Raw genomic sequence first — 19,679 nt, forward strand, 5'->3', positions numbered from 1 at the left:
AATACAGAAGACATTCAACTCCTGGACCCCTCTTTCCTGGTGCTTCAGGAAGCTGCTTCTGCTCATGAACTAAGATTGTCTTACAATCAAGCAAATAATCTTCTGGGCACCAAATAGTCCAAGAACTAGGTCTCGGCTACTCAATGCAGTATGCTGTCCCATCCCCAGCCTTCTATGGGCCTCCCTTGGCCCAGCCCCAGGCCACAAGCAGACTCCAGTCTCAGCTGCTGTGGGAATGTCTTCCACTCACAGCCACAGGCTGAGGACCCCAGGAGAGGCCCCAAGCTTGCCAGTGGCATCTAGTCAGCAGCTGGCAGAGCTATGGGGGAGAAAAGCCAGAAAAGGAACAGTCTTTAGCTCTGAGGAACCAAAAACCATTCAAGGGGCAACTCTACCCCCAGGGCAGGGAGATCAACAGGCAAATCACCCCAGAGACACCAGATCCTGAGTGGCCAGGCCAAGAGACTCTGATGGCCAAATCTGACTCACCCAATGTGGTTGGTGCGAAGTGAGATCTCCAGCTCCCTCAGTACTTTGGTTGACTCCTGCACTCTCCTCCTGAACTTCTGTAAACATGGAATTTTCTGTCACTGATGGAGGCCCCCAATCCAACTTTAGAGAACAAAGGGGCAGACAAGGAAAGGGAAGGGATACAAGAGGGCAGTGGCAGGCCTTCCCTCTGTCATTTGCCAGCTACGCCTGGTCTGTGGCCTCAGAAGCCAAAAACCCAGTCCCATTGCTAGGAAGCAGACGTCCCATCCCAAGTCCAAGGGTTTGTCCCCAAGCCCCATAGGATGACAAAGGGCATCAAGATGGGGCCTTCCTGCCTCACACATCACCTTCCGAGTAACAGTTGGGTCCAAGAAGCTCTGAAGTTTCTGGATGTAAGTGTGGGGAGGATTCTTCACCTGGAATCGTTCCTGTAAGGGAAACACTTGTGTGCACACAGACACCCAGAGTTCTGAGGAGAATACGAGGAAGTAGAGCGCTCACAGTGTTCAGTGTGAAGGGACCCAGCCTCTTAAAGTTGTCACGCAAAGGTGCTTGTCACCTCGCCCAAACTGTAGGTTCCCTTCCTTATCCTCAGGCACTTCCCATCTTCTGCCATCATTCCCTTCTCCAGTTAGTGCCTCCTGAGCCTAAAATGTTTTTCTATGTCAAAAAATATTTTAAGAGCCTGCTGCTCTCTAAGAATATGTGGGGATTACAGAGCTGTGAACAGCGCCCAAAATAAAGATACAACTGGGAAATGCTGTTCACTGCCTAGCCAACTCAAGGAGGATGGTTAGGAAGGCCAAGGGGAGGGGAGCTAGGTCTCGTAGAACTCCAACTTTCTTAGTCCTGAACTCAGACTTGGGACTGGACTAGTTTTCCTGCATTAACAGAGATCAGGACTGTAAACACACTCTCTGCTCCTGGCCTAGGCCCCACACTTCAACAATTCAGCCAACCTCAAGCCGAAGCCTGCTTTCAGCAAGGTCCTCCCTCGATCCCCTTCCACACAAGGCACAGGACCATGCCCTCCCCACTTTGGTCCAACCCCCTCATCTGACCCAGGGAAAACCCATCAGCATTTCTGGTCCTTGAGGGATTCACAACTGAGATAGCTGGGGAATTGGGGGTTGAGGGTCCAGAAAGGGTCCAGGAGAATAATATAACTTTAGGAAATAGACCCTAAAAACAAAATGAAAATTTTTAAAAAGGAAGGTTTGAGAAAGAGCTAAAATTATGTGACCTAGGAAATATCAAGAGGTTATCAGTTAAAGAAACTCAGTACCAATGGGCTATTATTCTCCAAACCCCAAGTAGATGTTTGCCATGCTCACCAACTCCTCTTGATGTGGAACACAAGGAAATGAGCCCTTCCCTGGACAGGAAAGGACCTGGACTGGACTATGCTAAGGCAGAAGCATGATTCTACCTTAGGTCAAGGAGCATGACTTGGGGGGCAGGCAAGCATAACAGTTCTCATAGATGGAGTCAGCTGCCTGAGCCCTGACCTGGGGCAAGACAGGGAGCTTCAGGTTCTTCATCTATAAGACACAACAGTGCCTTCCCCAGAGGGCTTTTGTGAGGAGGAAATGAGGTGTTTCAGCATATGTGAAGTGCTTGGTCCGTAATAAGCACTCACTAATGTCAGCTATCATGATCTTGTTCCATGCTTGAAAATAAGTAACAAATTTGTTCATGATAAACTTCACTGCAAACTGCTGGGTAAACACACTGCCTACACTCTGTGCCACCTGCACCTATCAAGAAGTAAGAAAGCAAAAGCTGACTCCCCTAGCCATGCAGACAGGCTGAGTTCAGAAACTCATGATTTGTGAAATTCAAATGTGTGCAAGGGAAAGAACCAGGCCATAGGTGTTAGTTCTCAATTCTGAGTTAAGTAATAATCTCTATATTCTCTTCCATCTCGAAACACACTATTCATGTAGGGAGAACTTCCAGTCCTCATGTTCTGAGATTTGGGAACAGAAGACCAGGGAACTGGGGTGTCTCAATCCTAGAAGCCTGAAAATAATGAGAAAAACCCTGCTATTTGCCAAATCTGGGGCAGAGGGAGAGATAAACAGTCCTTTGGATAACCCTGCCAGGGGTGGCCCTCACCCTGGGAAAGGCAGAAACAGGGTCTCCCAGGAAAACTACTAAACCCCACACCCCAGACCTATACAAACCTCCTTCAGGCTACCACCCATTGGGAGGACATCAAGACAACTCTTTTTGGGGCTAGAGGGGAACTTGGCTTACCAGCCCTGTCTCTGTTAGGAGAGCCCTCTTAGAATAGGAAGTGAACATGGACTGAGGCCAAATAAAACCAGGCCAGGGTTCCTCAAGGGACTCTGGGGCTCTATCAATGCCCCTGCTCCTGCTGCCTGTCCAGCCCAAGACACAACCCCCACTTCCAGCCTGCCCCAAACGCTGTACCTGGTCACAGATCAGATCCCACTTCTTCTCATTGTCGTACTGCCGCAGGAGCCGGGCCTTGTCAGGAGGCAGGTTCATGGAGCTCTGAGGAGAGAACCTGAGTTAATGGGGCTGAAAGCTCCCTGTACCCAAAAAGGCTAGACTGTGCACATGCTCCTCACTGGACCCTCAGGCTTCACCCTGACACTCTCTGCTGACTAGGAAGGCTCAGAGGGGCGTGGCAGCCCTTCTCCCCTTCGTACTTGGTTCATCTTGGATGAGCAGTGTTTTCCAAAGCATAGGCTGTAGAACCTATTTAATGAGATTAACTTTATCTTGAATGAAAATGAACAGATTAAAAATAGATTAAAAGATATCAGAATTCATTGCTAGTAAGAAGAATAATGTCTCATGAAGCTTTTGTTTCTTTCATATTTTATGTATAATATATACACATAAGGTTATGCTGTAAAATATGCTTCTTTCTTAACATGGAGCAGGTCAAAAAGGTTTGAAAGCCACCAGTACAAAGCAGCAACCTTTAATCTGCTTGTCCCCCATGGCCTGAGAGATGGGCAGCCTTTGTGCACCATGCACATCCATGGGAGAATCCTGAAACTCCCACAGCCTGTGTAGATTCTACAATTACCCCTTCTCCCCAAGTCAGGATACCAGTGAATGAGGACATTAGTATAAAGATAACTGCTCCCATTTTTTAGGAAATGATTTACAAAATTTCAGCATATAATTGTTAGTAGCAAATTAACTTAAGACACACCTCCCAATTAAGACACAGTGAAGTGTTACAACCCCTTGTTGAGACCTTATTCTAACCTAGAATACAGGAGGACAGACCAGGAGTCATTTTATTTCATTCACTACTGTTTGTTAAATAGAAGTATAGGGGAGTGAGTGAAGCCCAGTGCATCCAGGGACTAGTCCCACCCAGGCCAGCAGCTCCTCCCCCTCCCCCATTCCCTCCGTATCCCAGTCAGGCTAGGTCTCTCTTCTAAGCAGCCCCCTCCCTCTGTAGCAGGTCCCAGCCCTTGCCTGTACAGGGCAGATCACTGCACCTGCCCCCACCCCTATACCCCTGAATCAAATATGATCTACCTGAAGTCTCCTAGCTGTCTGATAATTCATGTGACTTCCCACAGATCCAGCCTCTTCCCCCAGCACACTGAAGGCCACCTGGAAGGCCTTCCTCTCATCTTTCTCCCCTTTACCTACTGCTCTAAGTTCAGCTCTAACTCCCTGGTAACCCAAGCATGACCACTTGGTTCACCTCTGCGTGCTCCTTGACATTCTCATCCCTGGGGACTTGGACTGCGTGCACCCATGACCTTGAGACATCACACAGGCCCTGCATTATTCCACAAGAAGTAGCATTATGGGAGTGAGCCCTCTGTGTGCTAAGCAACTCCTTAAACATCATTTATTTCTGTTACACATATCTATTTATAATGCACCTATCCTCACAGATACTATTAAACTAGCTGTATGCTCATCTAGCCCCTAAGAGACTGTGTCTATTCATATGGTCTCCAACCCTACATACTGTCTAACACATGACAGGCACCTGGTAGAGACTAAGTGTTACTAAACCTACAGTTAAGACGTCCTGCATCCAAGCTATGGGCCCAGACCCTGGCTGGTAACAGGGTCACTCTGGCTCAAAAAAAGGAAGTAGGGTTGGGATCTCTGCTCAGAGTTTAGAAATGGAAAGCTTTAGGAATACATAAGTGGAACAGGTGAGAGAAGAAAAGAAGGGGAAGAGACCACCACATCATACCTCTCCCCACGGTTTCTGCTGCCCCATGAATCTGCCTGAACTTCAGCAGGGAAGAGGGCTAACCAACTCCCCCCAGTTGCCGGTGCAGTAGGGATGGCTGGATGGGCAGATACAACTGCGAATGTTCTCTTTGGAACTACTTTGCCAAGGGCCAATCTCAGCATGTCTGTATGGATAGCAGGACAGGGGCAGGAGGCCACAACAAACAGGGACCCCAAAGTCAAAGGTAAGCCTGGAGCAAGAGGTCTACCGCCTAACTGGGGCCAGGCTGCTGCCACCTAAGCCCGAGTGAGATCAAAGCAGAAATAATCCAGAGGCCTGGTTCTGGCTCTGTGCATATCTTGAGTACTTCAGTGTTATCTGCCCATTTCTCCCAAGTCCATACCATGAAAACAGAAAATAGTTGTTTCCCTGAAAGAAAGTGGCTGGGGAGGGTAAGGGGGAGCCTGTCATTATTGTGGAAGACACCACAATAATGGTCTACACCAACTTCCACCATTGTCAGCTGCTGCCTTAACACTCCCTCACCAGGGGAACCGGTAAGAAAATGTCTGGTGCCCTTGGGGCTTCAGACTTGGAACAAAATCGCCCCCTTGGGGAACCCTAGCCTAAGCGCATAGAATAGGCACATTGGGGACCTGGACAAACGTTAGATGCCCAGGGAGGGCACTCGGAATATGGAAAAAGGTGGCAGAACCATGAATCAGCTCTGACCACAGGCCTACATCCTCCAGTCTAGAGCTTTGGGTGGCACTTTCTGGACAGATGCCAGCTTCTCTGCTTCTTTGGGGCACAAGTGTGATGGGGAAGGAAGTGTGTAGGGGGAATTCCCTAGCCTCCAGCCCTCTCACAAGAAATCAGTCACTGTGGGGTGGGAGCTGCCTGCCTACAGGGCAGGACCCGGGCAGTTCTCGCCCTGCCAGACAAGGGCATCAGGGCTTCTGCCTCCAACTGATAGCTAGCGTGAGTCCAGCAGGGCTCCAACGTCCTGAGGAAGGACAACATCCTGAGTTCCGGGGACAGCCAAGAAGCAAACCTGACCTGGTTCCGGTCCCAGTCAAAGGTTTGTTTCCTTGACATCTTCCTTCAGGGTTCCACAGAGCTGGTGGGCTCTCATAAGGCAGAAGCTGGGCTCAGTCCTTGCTGACTCCTTGCTGACCAGAAAAGGGGCGCTGCTGCCTTGGAGCGGAGGACACAGAATTCAGAGTCAGAGAGCCCAGGACCTACTTCAGGCTCTTCAGAGTCACTGAACCTCAGTGAGATCATCCATAAAACAGAGATAATCTCACAACTTCACAGGATTTTATGAGGATTAAATGATAAATATTTTATGTCTGTGTGTGTCTGGAACACTGTGGGTGTTCAACACAGCCCCCTTCCCCTTCATCCTGAAATCCTGTGTAATGTTCTGACACCCCGGCGACCTGCCCTCTTGCTTCTGGGCTGTGTCTGTCTCTGCCTGGGTGCCACCTTTAGCACTGCCTCTCCGTACTCTGAGGACACAGCAACCCTTCACTCCTCCCCTTTGATCCCTCTCTGGTTTCCTCTAAGACTAGGAGCCAAACACCAACATCCTTGGGGAAGGAGGGGGAGACTCCGGGGAGACAGAAGAAGAAGGGGATAATGAACTTAAACTGAAAACAATTCTGGGACTGATTTCTAAAACAGAGGAACCAGCCAGAGCCTAATAATAAAAACCTATAAAGGGAAGAAGCAGAAAGGGGTAGAGCCGATGCTTCTCCAGCAAGGCTGCTCTTGTTTGCTACCAGTTCAAGGTGAGGCACAGCGCCCTGCTCAGCAGCCAGCGACCCCTGGGCCTGTGGGAGCCAGGGTCCAGGCCCTCCGGCAAGGCCTCCTTACTCTCCACTTGACTGTGAGCCCTAGCAAAGCCAAGGAGGAGGGAGGCAGCTCTGGCGGCAGAGGTTCTCTTCCCTTTCCTGCTCTGCTCCCCATCCTCATTCACCCCTCCTTGTTTCCTTCCCACTGCAGGGGAAGGGAAATGCCGGTGAGGCTGGAGTTTCCTTCAAAGCTGTGGGTGCTGCTCTGGGACTCACCCCTGACTCTGTCAGTCTCCTTGGGTCAGGCCTGGGGAAAACCCAACCAACAGAGATAGGAACCCCCCAAAATTCCCAACTGCTTCTCCTGGTCTCAGTCAATCATGATAAATCTTAGGAACAGAGACACAAAGGGCACAGCTCCTCTGAGAGACAAGGAGAGAGACACTTGAAACTTTGCTGTGAAGGGGATTCTTGAGGCTTTGGAGAAGGCAGGCAGGGGCTGTTTTGAGCAAATAGAGAATGGAAGTTGGTGGTTTTTTTAATGTTCTCCCTCTCAGAACCACCTCTCCACTAAGTTGCCTATGGCTGGACACTTCTTCCAAGTGTGGTAGCTCCAGGCCCATATTAGTCCATGGGGGTGGGAAGCCATGGGAAACTGAATCTAGAACTTCCAAGAGAAGAAATGAGGCTCTGTCCTGGGCACCACGTGCTGCTGAGCCCCTGGCCACAGTCGCCAGCAAGTCCTCTCCAGCACCCACAGATGAGCCTGTTGTACAGATGGGCAGGGGTGGGATGTGGTGAGGAGGCACAAGGCCTGAGAGTCCAGGAGACTGCTGTAGGGGTCAGAGCATTGCATTCCTGCCAGGGTCTCCTACACAAACCAACAACTCTACCCTAAGCCAATGGCGAGGTTGGCAACACCAGACACAAAGGCGTGTCCCCAGCCGCCAAAAGGACAGAGCATTAGGAATGGCCCAGCCTGCCCTCCACGTATCTCTACTGGTGGGCAGCGGGCACAGCTGTGGCCAGCTGGGCACTGCTCCCAAAGGGCAAGAGCTCAAGGAGGTGGGCGGTACCCCTCCTGCTGCTTCGGCACTCTTGGCGGCCACAGCAGCCCTGCTGCAGTAGCAGCTCCCAGACAATGAGAGTTATTTTCAGCCGCGCTTTAACACAAGCCAGCTGGCCAGTGTGCAGGGTGGGAGTCCTCCGCCCAGCCCGCCCAGATGGCAGGCCAGCAAGCTGGCCCAGCCCACTGCCTACGCAGCCGCCACTCCTGCGTCACTGTTTATCTCCTTGTTTCAGCACAGCTCTTCCTAACTCCCCCTAAAATGACAATCCTGTCAAAAGGAAACCAAAAAATCAGAAACTGTGATCAAGGTCCAAGAGCTAGTGTTAAGAAGGTGCAGGCATGGGAAGCACAGCAGCCCTGCAAACACCCACACTTTTCCCCAGCTCCATGACTGGCAGGAGTAGCACGGGGAGGAAATGAATGGATCGGTGGCCAGGCCTCACTGCAGCCACCACGGGCCTGACCGCAGCCAACTCTCGCTCTGCTGCCCGCTCGGGAGACAAAGCTCAAGACTGCTCTCACTCAGGTTTGGAAAAGGCAACTTGAGACAGACAGCTTGGAATGAGCTTGAGTCAGCTGTGAAAGGTTCTGGGAGACGGACCATCTCCTGTGGTAGAAAGGAACTACAGGAACAGTCATGACGCTTGGTTGGAGAGAGATGTGGGCCTCCCCATGATGGTACATTGAACACTTCAATTTACCCCCTGCACACTGGAGAATTCAAGAATAGGAAGGGGTGGATGGTGTCAGTCACCTCCCCTGGACTCTAGACCTCCAGCCTCAGCAATGCAGCTCTCCCTCTGCTCCTCCTGTCCCACCATCTGTGACCCTCTGCACAGGAGCTCATGGGTGCAACACAACTCTACCACACAGTTTCCTGTAGGCCTGAGCTGCCCCATTAGACTTACGGGAAAGTTGCTGAGGTACCTCATGACAAAAGACATCACAAAAGTGGGTGCTCCTTGGCTTAAGCATCTGTAGTGGCTTAGGTCTGGCTTTCTGCTTTTGTTTACTTGAAGCTATCACTCTGGGGACATGCTGCCGGGGAAAAGCCAGCTTTCATAGACTCAGAGCCCTGTCTGGAGAATGTGCTTCTGTGGTCATTGATGACTCTATATATAACCAGAAATGATTTGCTAAGCAGTTACGAGCCAAGTCCCTGAGCAGCCTGGAGGAAAAAGAGATGGATTCACCAGATGTCTCAGGCTGAGCTGTGCAATTCACACCAGAGAAGTCGGATGAAGGAGAGGTCCTAGAAGGCCAGCATCAATCAAGCAAAGAGGTGGCTTTTTCCAAATACAACTGTACCCCTGAGGCCTCTTCTTTACCTTGGAGGACTCTTCCATTGGCTCCTGAGGAAAAGAAAGTTGGCCATGTCCCCAGTGCAGCAAAACCCCCAGCTCCACTCTCGCCATACTGGAGGCCTCACACCTGACATCAGGTAACCTCTGCAGGTTACTTGGTCTCTAGATCCTCACTGAGGACACCCCTTTCAGACTACTCAGTCAAGAGGCACACAGTCTCAAATAGGAGAGCTCTTGCTAGCTTTTCCCAACAAAGCCCCCAGGCCCTAGCTAAAAAGCCACTGCCACAGCAACTTGATCTGTCAGTTGGCTCCTCAGCCCCTCCTCGTGGTTAGCCAGACCCACGCACTCCCTCCCCAGTTACGCAGGATGGAAACTATTCTGCTGGGGGCAGCCGGCTTTCCAGGCTAAGGAGTCTTGGGGCAGAGCCTCACATTCTCCCTGTAGCCAACCAAGGTCTTCCCTTTCTTCATATCCTGCCTTCCTGCCTGGGGAGCCCTAATAGCCAGTGCTACCTCTCAGAGGACACAGTATTTCTGGGGTTATCCCACAAAGGATATTTTCCTTTCTCTCTCCAGACCAAAGCCCACTATTCACTGAGGCCCAGTGCGTGTCCTTCCCAGTGTCTCCCATCTGTACCTTCCTTTCCATTTCCACAGTCACCACTGGATGGGCCCATACTGTTCATTTCTGACCCTCTGGGATAACCTTGCAGCTGGCATCCTTACTTTCAGTCCTCCCTTCCCCCAACCTTTACGCAGATGACATTTTTAAACTTCCTAGCCCATAAGATAAATCATGTTGCTTCTCAGTTCAGGTATCTTCTGTGACTCGTTATCATTTACACAAGAAAACCTGAATTCCTTGGCCTTTTGTTCTTAGCATCCTAAAATAAGAAAGAGCTTCGGATGTAAGAATCTCTGTGGGCTGACCTTGGCACCTCTGACAAGCCTTCTCTCCTAGACTCTCTCTCCTGGAATAGCCACTCCTGTCATAGGATTTGCTTGTAACTGATGTTTACCCAATCCTCTGAATCCCTACCTATTACTACCTGCCCCAAATCCAATAACTCTGTGACTACCCAATCTAGAATAATCAGCCTCTCTTCTGAGCTACAAAGCATAACCATGTGAAGAATGATATGGCAAAGACCTGCTTTTTATCCCCAACTTATCATCATCCTTAGCAATGAACCTTGAATGTTCAGTTAAGTATTTGGCAGCCCACAATTAATATAATTCTCATCCTCCCTTGCATTCAGGTATGGCTGTGTGACCGTGTGGAATGCAAGTAGAAGCAAAGTGTACAACTTCTGAGGAGTGCCATTAAATAAAAAAAGGCAGTATACCCTTTTCTCCTTTCTGCTTCCAGCTGTTCGGAATGCAGAGGAACTTCAGCAGCTATTCTGGACAATGAGGTGACCTTGGAAATGAAGTCCAGATGGATGAAGCAACAAGAAAGAAAATACCTGTTCACTGAAACCATGTACCTTAGCACAAATTGAATGTGTTCATATAGTGTATTTTTATGTGTGTGTTTCTTCTATGGACATCTAGAACATGAACTCCTTTAGGGTAGGGGTCATGCCTTATCCCTCTTTAAATCATGTATAGGTGCTTAATAAATAACTGATTGATCCTGCTACTACCTCTCCTTTGTGGAGCCTCTGGTTATATTGGAGGGATTACCCAGCTTATCCCTATGATTCCTGCTATTTCTGGATTCTCTTTCCTCTAATCTGCCTTATGTGCTATGTAGCCCCAATCCCTTTATATGCTGCTTGCCCTCAGCAAGCTCCCACTTCTCATTCTGAGTTTCAATTCTGTCCTTTGGTTCATGCCAGAAATCTAAGCCACTCCTCTGCCCTTCTCTTTACCCAGACTCATTCTTCTGCTAGACCACAGGCTCCTGAGCACAAGGACCACTACCAGCTTATTTACTACTGTGGTAGGTGCTCAATAAAGACTGGGCAAGTTGGATTCCCCGTACATATACTCTTCCTCCCCTGTCTAAACCTTCTATTCTTTGGCACACCAGACAGATCATCTTCTCAACTGCCAGTCCTGCCCCTCCTGCAATTCACAACAGCTGAAATCCACCTTCTCCAGCAAGTCTTTCTAAGTGACAATGGTATGATCTACCCACCTCCCAACAGTGTCTGCACACATTAACTAGTGCCCTTAAAATGTGTTCATGGAGTTGTGATTTATGGCCAATGTCTCTTCACCTTTTCTTGGACACATAATAAATATCCTATCACAAATCTCAGTGTGGTTAAAGCACTGAATGAGGAGCCACACTGCTCTGATATGAATACTCGCTTTACTGCTTACTACTCATACGGCCTTGGGAGAGTTATTTAATCTCTATGAACCTCAGTTTCCTCATCTATGAAATGGGGGTGGGTGACAAAGGGTCTTAGAGGAGCTAAGGTAAGTAGGTGGGCATGAGTAGGATAATAATGATGCTGATATTAAAATGAACATAGTAATAATGACAAAAAATACCATTCACTGAGAGAACTGTGATAAGGACTCTACATGAATTATCTCACTTAATTTTCACATCAACCCTAGGAAGTTGGGACTACTACTATGCCCACTTTCTAGGTGAGGAAACAGAGGCTTGGAAAGGCTGTGGAACTTGCCCAGGGTCAAAAGGCAAGTATGTGTTGCAGCTGGGATATGAATCCCAGCCTGACCCTGAAACCTGAGCTTATACCCACCCCCACACAATGCCTCCTCTGAGACAACTAATTGTATTAGCCCTTTTCTGTGCCGTTTTAAATTGAATGCACCCTTCAGGACCAATACAAGCAACCTTGGTCATGAAACCTTCCCCAAACAACCCAGACCTCTATACCCCTCCCTCCCCTTACCTCCAGTTGACAATCACATTCATCCATTCCTTCAGTCACACTGGTGTCTTCTACGTATCATGCATTGTGCCAACTGAAAGACCTGTTGTGCCTTGTGGCAATTATTGTATATTTACTAAAAAGGGAGAAACTGTGGCTTATAAAAATCCACTCTGGGCCAGGCACTATGCTAGACCCTTTAATTACAAGACTTCATGGGAAAATCACTTTCTTCTCATATTGTTATTTACCTCTCACATTTTGTACTTCCCAGACTAGACTATAAGCTCAATGAGGGCATGGACTTGCCTTGAACACATTTGTTCCTTGACAAGGATGTCCGGCACACAAAAGCAGCTTAGCAAATACTGTGGGCTACCCATGGGGACAGCAGAGGCCAGCTGGGGACAGCACTCCCTTTCACCCAGTGCACCAGGTGGGCACCTAGCTCTGGCTCTCCAGGAGTCTCATTATAAGCCCAGGAGCTTATTAGCAAACCATGAAACTTAATGAATCTCTTCCTACTTCCAGACAACATGTGGGAGGGGCACAACTCCAGCCTTATGGGAGGGTAAACTGAGGTCCAGCATGGGCACAAGTCTGTCACAAGGCAAATCAGCTGGGGAGAGGCACAAGACCTGTCTCTCCTTGCTTCTCTCAAATTGGCCTCAGTGCTTCAGTGCTCCTGTTTGCTTTGGAAAGGAGTGAAAATGACCCCCATCTGCTCTGGATCCATGAGCCATCTGCCCAACACTGTCCTCCCTCATGCCTTTAAGAGGTCATAGCTGCCCAGACCACAACTCATCTCTGATTGTGCCAGATTTCTCACATCTCATTTAACTGTCCAGATAGAAAAAAACCAGCTCTTTAGAGTTAGACTTCAGAGAATTCCTGCTTCTTGAGACCCTGAATCTTTGTTTCTCACAGTATCTGCCATCCTAAGTGCTATATTCACTTGGGGCCATGGATGGGGAAGAAAATATTACTGGGTGTCTCTTAAATGCCAGGCACTCTTCTCAAATAATCTTACTGCTCTCAATAACTATTGGAGATCAATGTTATTATGCCTGTTTAAATGGTGAGAGAACTAAGAATCTGAGACCAATTGGCTTGAGGTCACACACAAGGTGGCAGAACCCAGGTATGTGGCCTCTAACATAACCTTTGCCAGGATATGGCTTTTTCTACCTATCCTGCCATCTCCTTACAAAGAAAACAAATCTCTGTTTCTAACTTGGGAAGGTCTATCTTGATTTGTTGGACTGTCTTTGGTTGATCTTTAAACAGCACTTCCCTGTCTAGCGAGACCAGACTGGAACTAGCTGAACAAGGTGGGTGTGCCAGACACCTGATGCTCAAGGCTTCTGTCTCAGAGTAAGAGGGAGACCACGTAGAGCAAAGAGACAAGGGAAATGCTCTCGTGGACACCACATGGTGACAATTACATCCTCCCTTAATGGCATTTTGAACATTCAGAATGCTATAGATAACAGCATGGGCTTTGGAATCAGGGAACACCTGGATTTGAATCCTGGTACTTTTCATGAGACAGTGGTAAAGTTAATTTCTTTGAACCTTAGTTTCTTCATCTATAAAATGTGGATTATAATATCTATCTCTTGTAAGAATTAAGTGAATGGATGAATGAATGAAAGGGATTTTGCATAGTGCCTGGCACAGGAGAAGGGCTCTATAAATGGCAATCGGGATGAGCTACTCCATATGCCAGGTGTCACAGCTGGCTCGAGTTAGCTTCTAAGCACACACTCAATGCAATTTCATAGTATTTTAAAATAGATAAAAGAGAGTATATATGGCTGAGCTATATCTATTTTTATCTGTTTGTATGTTTGTTAACTCTCTAGTTTAGAGAAGTTGCACACAGGCCCCTTCAAAGATAAGACCAAGACACCAATGGCCACCCAAGGATTCACAGGAAAGCTGGGGCCAGAATTCTGGAAGAAGGAATTGAGGCACTGACTAAGTGATCTACCCACTTAGAACCTATCTGGGACAATTCCTCCCACCTTTTGGAGATTTTGCTGAGTCGTCTTCAGTGTTCCTCCTTATCTTAAATCCCTCACTTCCTCATCATCTCCCAACTTCCTCAGGTTCAATCTGTGGTCTGCAAACCTGAGGTCTGATTTCTACCACAAATCTCTTTTTTTGGCTCCTTTGACTAATTACTCCTGCCAGCAACTCTGCTTCTCTCCTTGTGATACTGCTTAAGTTCTAGGAGTTGTCCCTCCCAGTCACTGAAGGGTTGTGCTGTCTGTGGGAATATAGAGAAAAGCATGAGAATGTTTCAGCCCCAAAAGCAGACACTAATGACTCCCAAATATGTATTTTCTATCCTGGACTTCTCCTTTGAGCTTCAGCCTTAAATATCCAACCACCTAATAGACATTCCACCCAGATTCCCACAGGCTCTGCAACCTTTTGTGTCTCAAATTGGCCTCATCACTTTCCCTTTCATCTTATTTTTTCTCCTGTGTTCTAGAAACCAATGGCACCTACATCTAACAAATCTAGCAAGCTAGAAATCTGGGTTGGCATCCTAGATTTCCTCCCTTTTCCCTCATCTCCAACTTCCCAATGTCAAATATGATCAGCCATCAAGTCCCCCTAGTTTAATCTTTTTAACTATTTATTGACTGTCCCATCATCAGAATGCAAAATGGCCCTGGTTCAGGCTCCCATCACTGCCACCACACTACGAAGGCCTCCCACTCAGCAGCTCACCTCTAGTTCTGCCAGACTGACCTACCCACAACTCAAAATCTGGCCACACCCCTTTCCTCCTGAAAGCATGAAGTACAGTCCCTTCTGCATATTCAAAACTCTCCTTACCACTTTCACCTCCCCTCCTCCACTCTCTGCTTTACACCTCACTCCAGCAACCCTGAGGATTTTCTGAACACATGGCGCTCTGTCTCGCCTCGATGCCTCTGCCGTCCCTCTACCTGGAATGTTTTCTCTCCCACACTTCTCTCCAACTCTTAATTATCCCTTCAGCCAGCAGAGATTTCAGCCTACAAGCAGTATTCCCCAAGCCTCACCTATCCTCCCAGGGTGCTTCTGCATATCTATTCATTGCACTGCCCAAGCGGTATATTGCAATTATAGGTTTAACATGTTTGTCTCCCCCTCTAGACTGAACTCCGGGGGGCAGACACTATCTTAGTCATCTTTACTCCTCTGGCACTTAAAGTAACTCAAAGTGCTCAATAAATGTTTGTTGAGTCAATGAACACCAGGCTGCAGTCAGCAAGTCTCTGAGGGCTGGTCTCGTGTCCCTCTCCATCTCCAGACAGGGAAGATGACACCTTAACCATTCTCAGTTTGCTGCTTCACAGGCCCTCCAGAGTACTGATGTGAATCTTCAACTGCCTTGCCATAGAATAAGCTGAAGTAAGCTCTCTACCTTCTTGCCTCCAGGACAACTGGAAGCAGCTGGTAGTGCTTTTATAACGTTAAATGACACCATCTTGGCATTTCCCTGGGCATCTGCAGGCAACAAATACTAGACGGTTTCTTTACAATTCTTGGAAGGAATCAGCTGAGAAGCCAAATGCCACCAGACTCTATCTAGCTGGTTACCCTCAACTCCTGACAACTTGTAACAAGGATACTCTGGGGGAATGACAGATAAATGCTGTGGGAGCTCACCACGACCTGCTGTTCCATAAAAGCACAAGAGAGTCTTAATTCCTCAGTTACCCACGAAGCCAGCAGTAATTAGCCAAGCCCAAAGGGAGCAATTAATAGCTGCTATGCTATCAATCTGGAACTCATGTCAGATGCATCAGAAAATAATCTGCAGACGTGAGCACTTTACAAGGGAATCACCAAGTGCCCTGACTGCCAAGGGCCTGAGGATAATGAGTGCTTGTGTGATGCTGATTCTGCTGAGCAGCAAGTAAAACCAAAATAACCACAACCACAAACAAGAAGTCTGTCCAAAGCAAGGGGCCCAAGCATACTCTGCACACAAAGAAAGATGCCCTTTCCCAGTTAGCTATCTCTTGCCCATCTATTCTAGAGGGGAATATGGAGGGGAGGGGAGTATGTGATCTCCAATCTGCAAATGAGCTCACCTAACAGTGGATCCCACCTCCCCAGAGGACAATACAGTCCTAGGAGTACAGGTCTAGACCTCAGTCGACTTATGCTGGCTCTTCTGGCCTTGGTAGATGCCCCAGTCCAGAAGACTCTTCCTTCCATTCTTCCATGGCTGTACCAGAGACGAAATATGCTAAAGGGCAGGCCAAGGGCTACACCAGTTACTGGGGGTCCTACAGCCTGTGGAGGTCATGACAAGGCCAACATCACTGAGCAGGAAATCAAGGTGACTAACATGTGGTGTGCAGTTCAATGATTTTACAACTTTGAGGTAAACACAATCAGTCTCTACCCATCAATAATAATTCATATTTGGGCTCCTTAATATCAGATCATTGACTTCAAGAGGTTAGTGGTCTTAGAATATTTCTACTTAAAATTTATTGAGCATCCACTATGCCAGACACTGCCCTGGATCCTCAACATATGTTATTTAATCCTTACAAAATCCCTAGAAGCTAAGTATTATTATCCTGATTATACAGATAAAGAAACTGAGTCTCAAGGAAGTCAAGGCACTGGCCCAAGGTCACAGAGCTAATAATGGCAGAGCCAAGATTCAAAAGCAAATTCACTGAACCCCAAAGCTCTTGCAAAAAGCCTAGCTAAGCAACCAGTCACAGACAGAAGGAATCCCCGAACTTCTTGCAGTTTCCCAGGCTAGACTTCTTATTTCTCTAGTCCAGAACACACAGTCACTTCAGGAAATCTTGAATCAGGCTTGAAGAGCCCTGGAAAGACAAGTATCTATTTACAGTTAATCAGCACCTTGCCCAGACCTGCAGACAGTTCTGACAAGTGGAGTTGGGGAAGAGGCAGCCACAGGCTCTGACTGGAACCCACCTGAGGCTAGGAACCAGCTGGGCCCCCAGATGGGCAATAATCTGACCCCTGCCCAGACTGGCTGCACCGCCCTAAGGAGTACCTTCCTTGCAGACATGCTTAGGACCTGGGATCCAGAGTCCAAAGTTGCCCTGCACTCTTTCACTTTTCTCTTGTACCTCAACCCTCAAAACTGCCTTGCCATCTTACCCGAAACACTGCCACCGTTACTCTAGCCTCTTCTTTTCTTCATGGCACTGCTACTCAACATTACATTACATACCTGTATGCTTGTTTATTGTTCTCCCCAACAACATGAACTCTGTAAGGACAAGTTTCTTTGCCTCTTTTGTTCACTATGGTATTCCTAATGCCTGAGAGACAGGCTAAACACTTAATAAATTTTTGTTGAATGAATAAATGTGTGATTTTATAGTCAAACATTTAAAAACTCTACTTCCATCCCAGTGGGCTACATAAGCAAGACTGAATGATACTGACTTCCCCCAAAGCCCCACTGAATCTGTTGTTGGACCCTAATGTCCCTTCCAAATACCTCCCTAAAGCCCCCTACAGCTCTTCCCCAGCCCACAAACCCTAAACAGCCCCAGAGCAGGTACTAAAGGGAGAAAACGGAGCAGCTCGTAGGGAGGAGACACATTTCTCTTCCAGTTAAATACAGCCCAGAACCTCTGCAAATTAAAAGCTCTGTCTTTTACTGAATCCACTCAGCTTTAGTTATAGGTCGCACTTTTTATTTTTGTAACCAGCCAACCCACCAAATTATAGGCTCAGGCCACTGGCAGGCACACTAAACACCCGGGCCAGGCTAGCAGAGGCACTGCTCTTTCTGGCCTCAGGGTGAGTACAGGAGCGAGGGCTGAACACCAGTCAAACCTGAAAAGGCAGAGGGGCTGATAGCTCTGCTGGGCAGAGTTGGGGTAAGGAGCCCGGTCTCACTCAGGCCAACAAGCTGCCCAGAGGGACGCCAGTTTCCAGGACTCTCCACCCAGCAGCAACACCATAAAGCAAATCAGGTCACTCCAACTACAACAAATATCCAAACTCCAACCAAGGCCAACAACGTCCCCCATGATCTACGCTGTGCTCACCTCTCTTCTGCCTTCTCAGACCTCTCTTCAGCATCCTGGTCAAACAATCTGGCATTCCATCAGGTCCTCGAAAGTGCAAAGCTCTTTCCCACCCCAAGTACAGATTGTACTCTCTTCCTAGAAAACCCTTCCCCCAGATCATTCCATACGGCTATGATGATGGATCAGGGAGGGTGGGTCTGCAAGACTGCAGTAGAGAGACCCCTAAGAAGTCTATTACAACAGACCAGGTAAGCTATGAGGACCAACTATGGTAGTGGCAGTCCACATGGAGAGAAGGGGAGAAGAGTAGTACCTCAGAGTGACTCCAAGATGTCTGGCCTGGATAACTAGCTGGGAGAAGGTGCCATCACTTCACCCTCCACCCCATTATGTATAAAAGGAAACACTAGCAGGGAGAAAGTGGCTCACAAACACTGGATACTATTATTCTGCAAGGAGATATGTTTATTGAGCACCTACCATGAATAAGATATTGTTAATAATACAAACTATTTAGTGTAAGACATTTCACCCTAAAGGAAGCCAAGACAGATTTGGCAAAGGAAAGAAATTAGAAATGGAAGCTTCTACATTTCTGGACTTCTGCAGTTCAGGGATAACATGTGGCATCATCTTCCAACCAGTTTTACTTAAATTATTCTGATTCTCTAACCTGTAAGGACTGAGTTCACCATTTATTTCTTGCATATTTCAATCATTCAACTTAATGAGCAAATTCAAGAATGGCCATGAACCACTTACCATCTAATTTCTATTCCCTGTTGAAAGCCTGGGCAGAAAGACCTCCACAGCCTTTTCTAACAACCAGGGGCTCTTCAGACAAAACTCTCTGTGAATGGACCATCCGTCCTCATCCCAGCTCCCCTCTCTGTCTGTAACTGGGCTCCTCTACCCCCCGCAGGCTCGGCTCCTGGCTGCCCCTCATAGAGTTGGCTCACTCTTCCTCTTTAACCCCCTCCCATATGCTCGGGCCTACAACAGCCTCCTCTCTCCTGATCCATACCTGTAACTTTAAGACTTGACTTAAAGTCCATATCCTCCTTAGAGCACTGTCAGTTTAGCAATCCTGTCAAGCTGATTGTTCCCTACCTCTCCAATCCTGTGCTTGTAGCTGTGTGACACCCCATCATCTCATAATTTCAATTGGTCTTCACCAATACATGTGACTGGACAAGACAAAGATATCCCCATGTTATGGGTAAAATAATGGAGGCAGAGAGCCTCAGAGACAACCCGAGGATACACACTTGTTTTAATTCTCTCATTCAAAGTACAGTTCAAAGTAATTTTCTGTCTCTCCTGCTGAGGTAGCGAGCATTGTCTTCTATTTCTTTGGCATTCTGCAAAGTACTCAGGAAAGTGCTATGTATACAGAGGGCCCCAAGATATATTTCCTTCATAAATTAAGAAAGGAAGGGAAATGAAATGGAAGCAGAAAGTCTCTCATAGACTTGCAAGGTTATCTCTGGCCTTCACTTAGAGGGGAGCCTTTGTTTTGCTCTCTCCCAACAACTGTTCTTTGCTTCCCAAAGACATACCATAATTTGCAATTAAATATTTATTTTTTTAATATCTGTCTTTCCCTCTCAACTCCATGAAGAAAGAGGTGATATCTATGTTCTCACCACCATATTCCCAGTGGTAATGCTGGCCCATAATAAGTAAAACCAAACAAACAATAAAAACCAAATTTGTGGAATAGCAAATGTCCTAGGGATATAGCTGGGACTCAAAGCCAAGTCTGGTTGATTCCAAAGCCCAAAATCTTCCCACAACACATCTTAGCAAAAGAAGACTTGTTCTGGAACTCCCCCTATATTCTGCCATAATCTACACATTCCCTCCAAAGCAGTATTAAAGGCAAGGGGGCTGACCCTGGAAGGAGGAGACTGTTCAGAAGGTGGGCCTTGGGG

At 47.7% G+C, this 19,679-nt stretch overlaps 1 protein-coding gene across 6 annotated transcripts in view; it reads right to left on the reverse strand.

Moving 5' to 3' along the window:
* Nucleotides 1–19,679, reverse strand: part of FMNL3 (formin like 3) — a 49,440-nt gene that overhangs the window by 18,418 nt on the left and 11,343 nt on the right. For all 6 annotated transcript variants that reach the window (XM_036891168.2, XM_057486561.1, XM_036891143.2 and 3 more), the window contains exons 2-4: nucleotides 2,929–3,012; nucleotides 840–920; nucleotides 490–566 (exon numbers count right to left, since the gene is read on the reverse strand). In XM_036891168.2, the coding sequence (XP_036747063.2) occupies nucleotides 490–566; nucleotides 840–920; nucleotides 2,929–3,012 (242 nt within the window). The remainder of the gene's footprint in view (nucleotides 1–489; nucleotides 567–839; nucleotides 921–2,928; nucleotides 3,013–19,679) is intronic.

This window comes from Manis pentadactyla, chromosome 10, assembly GCF_030020395.1.
Source record: "Manis pentadactyla isolate mManPen7 chromosome 10, mManPen7.hap1, whole genome shotgun sequence".
Classification (NCBI taxonomy): Eukaryota; Metazoa; Chordata; class Mammalia; order Pholidota; family Manidae; genus Manis; species Manis pentadactyla.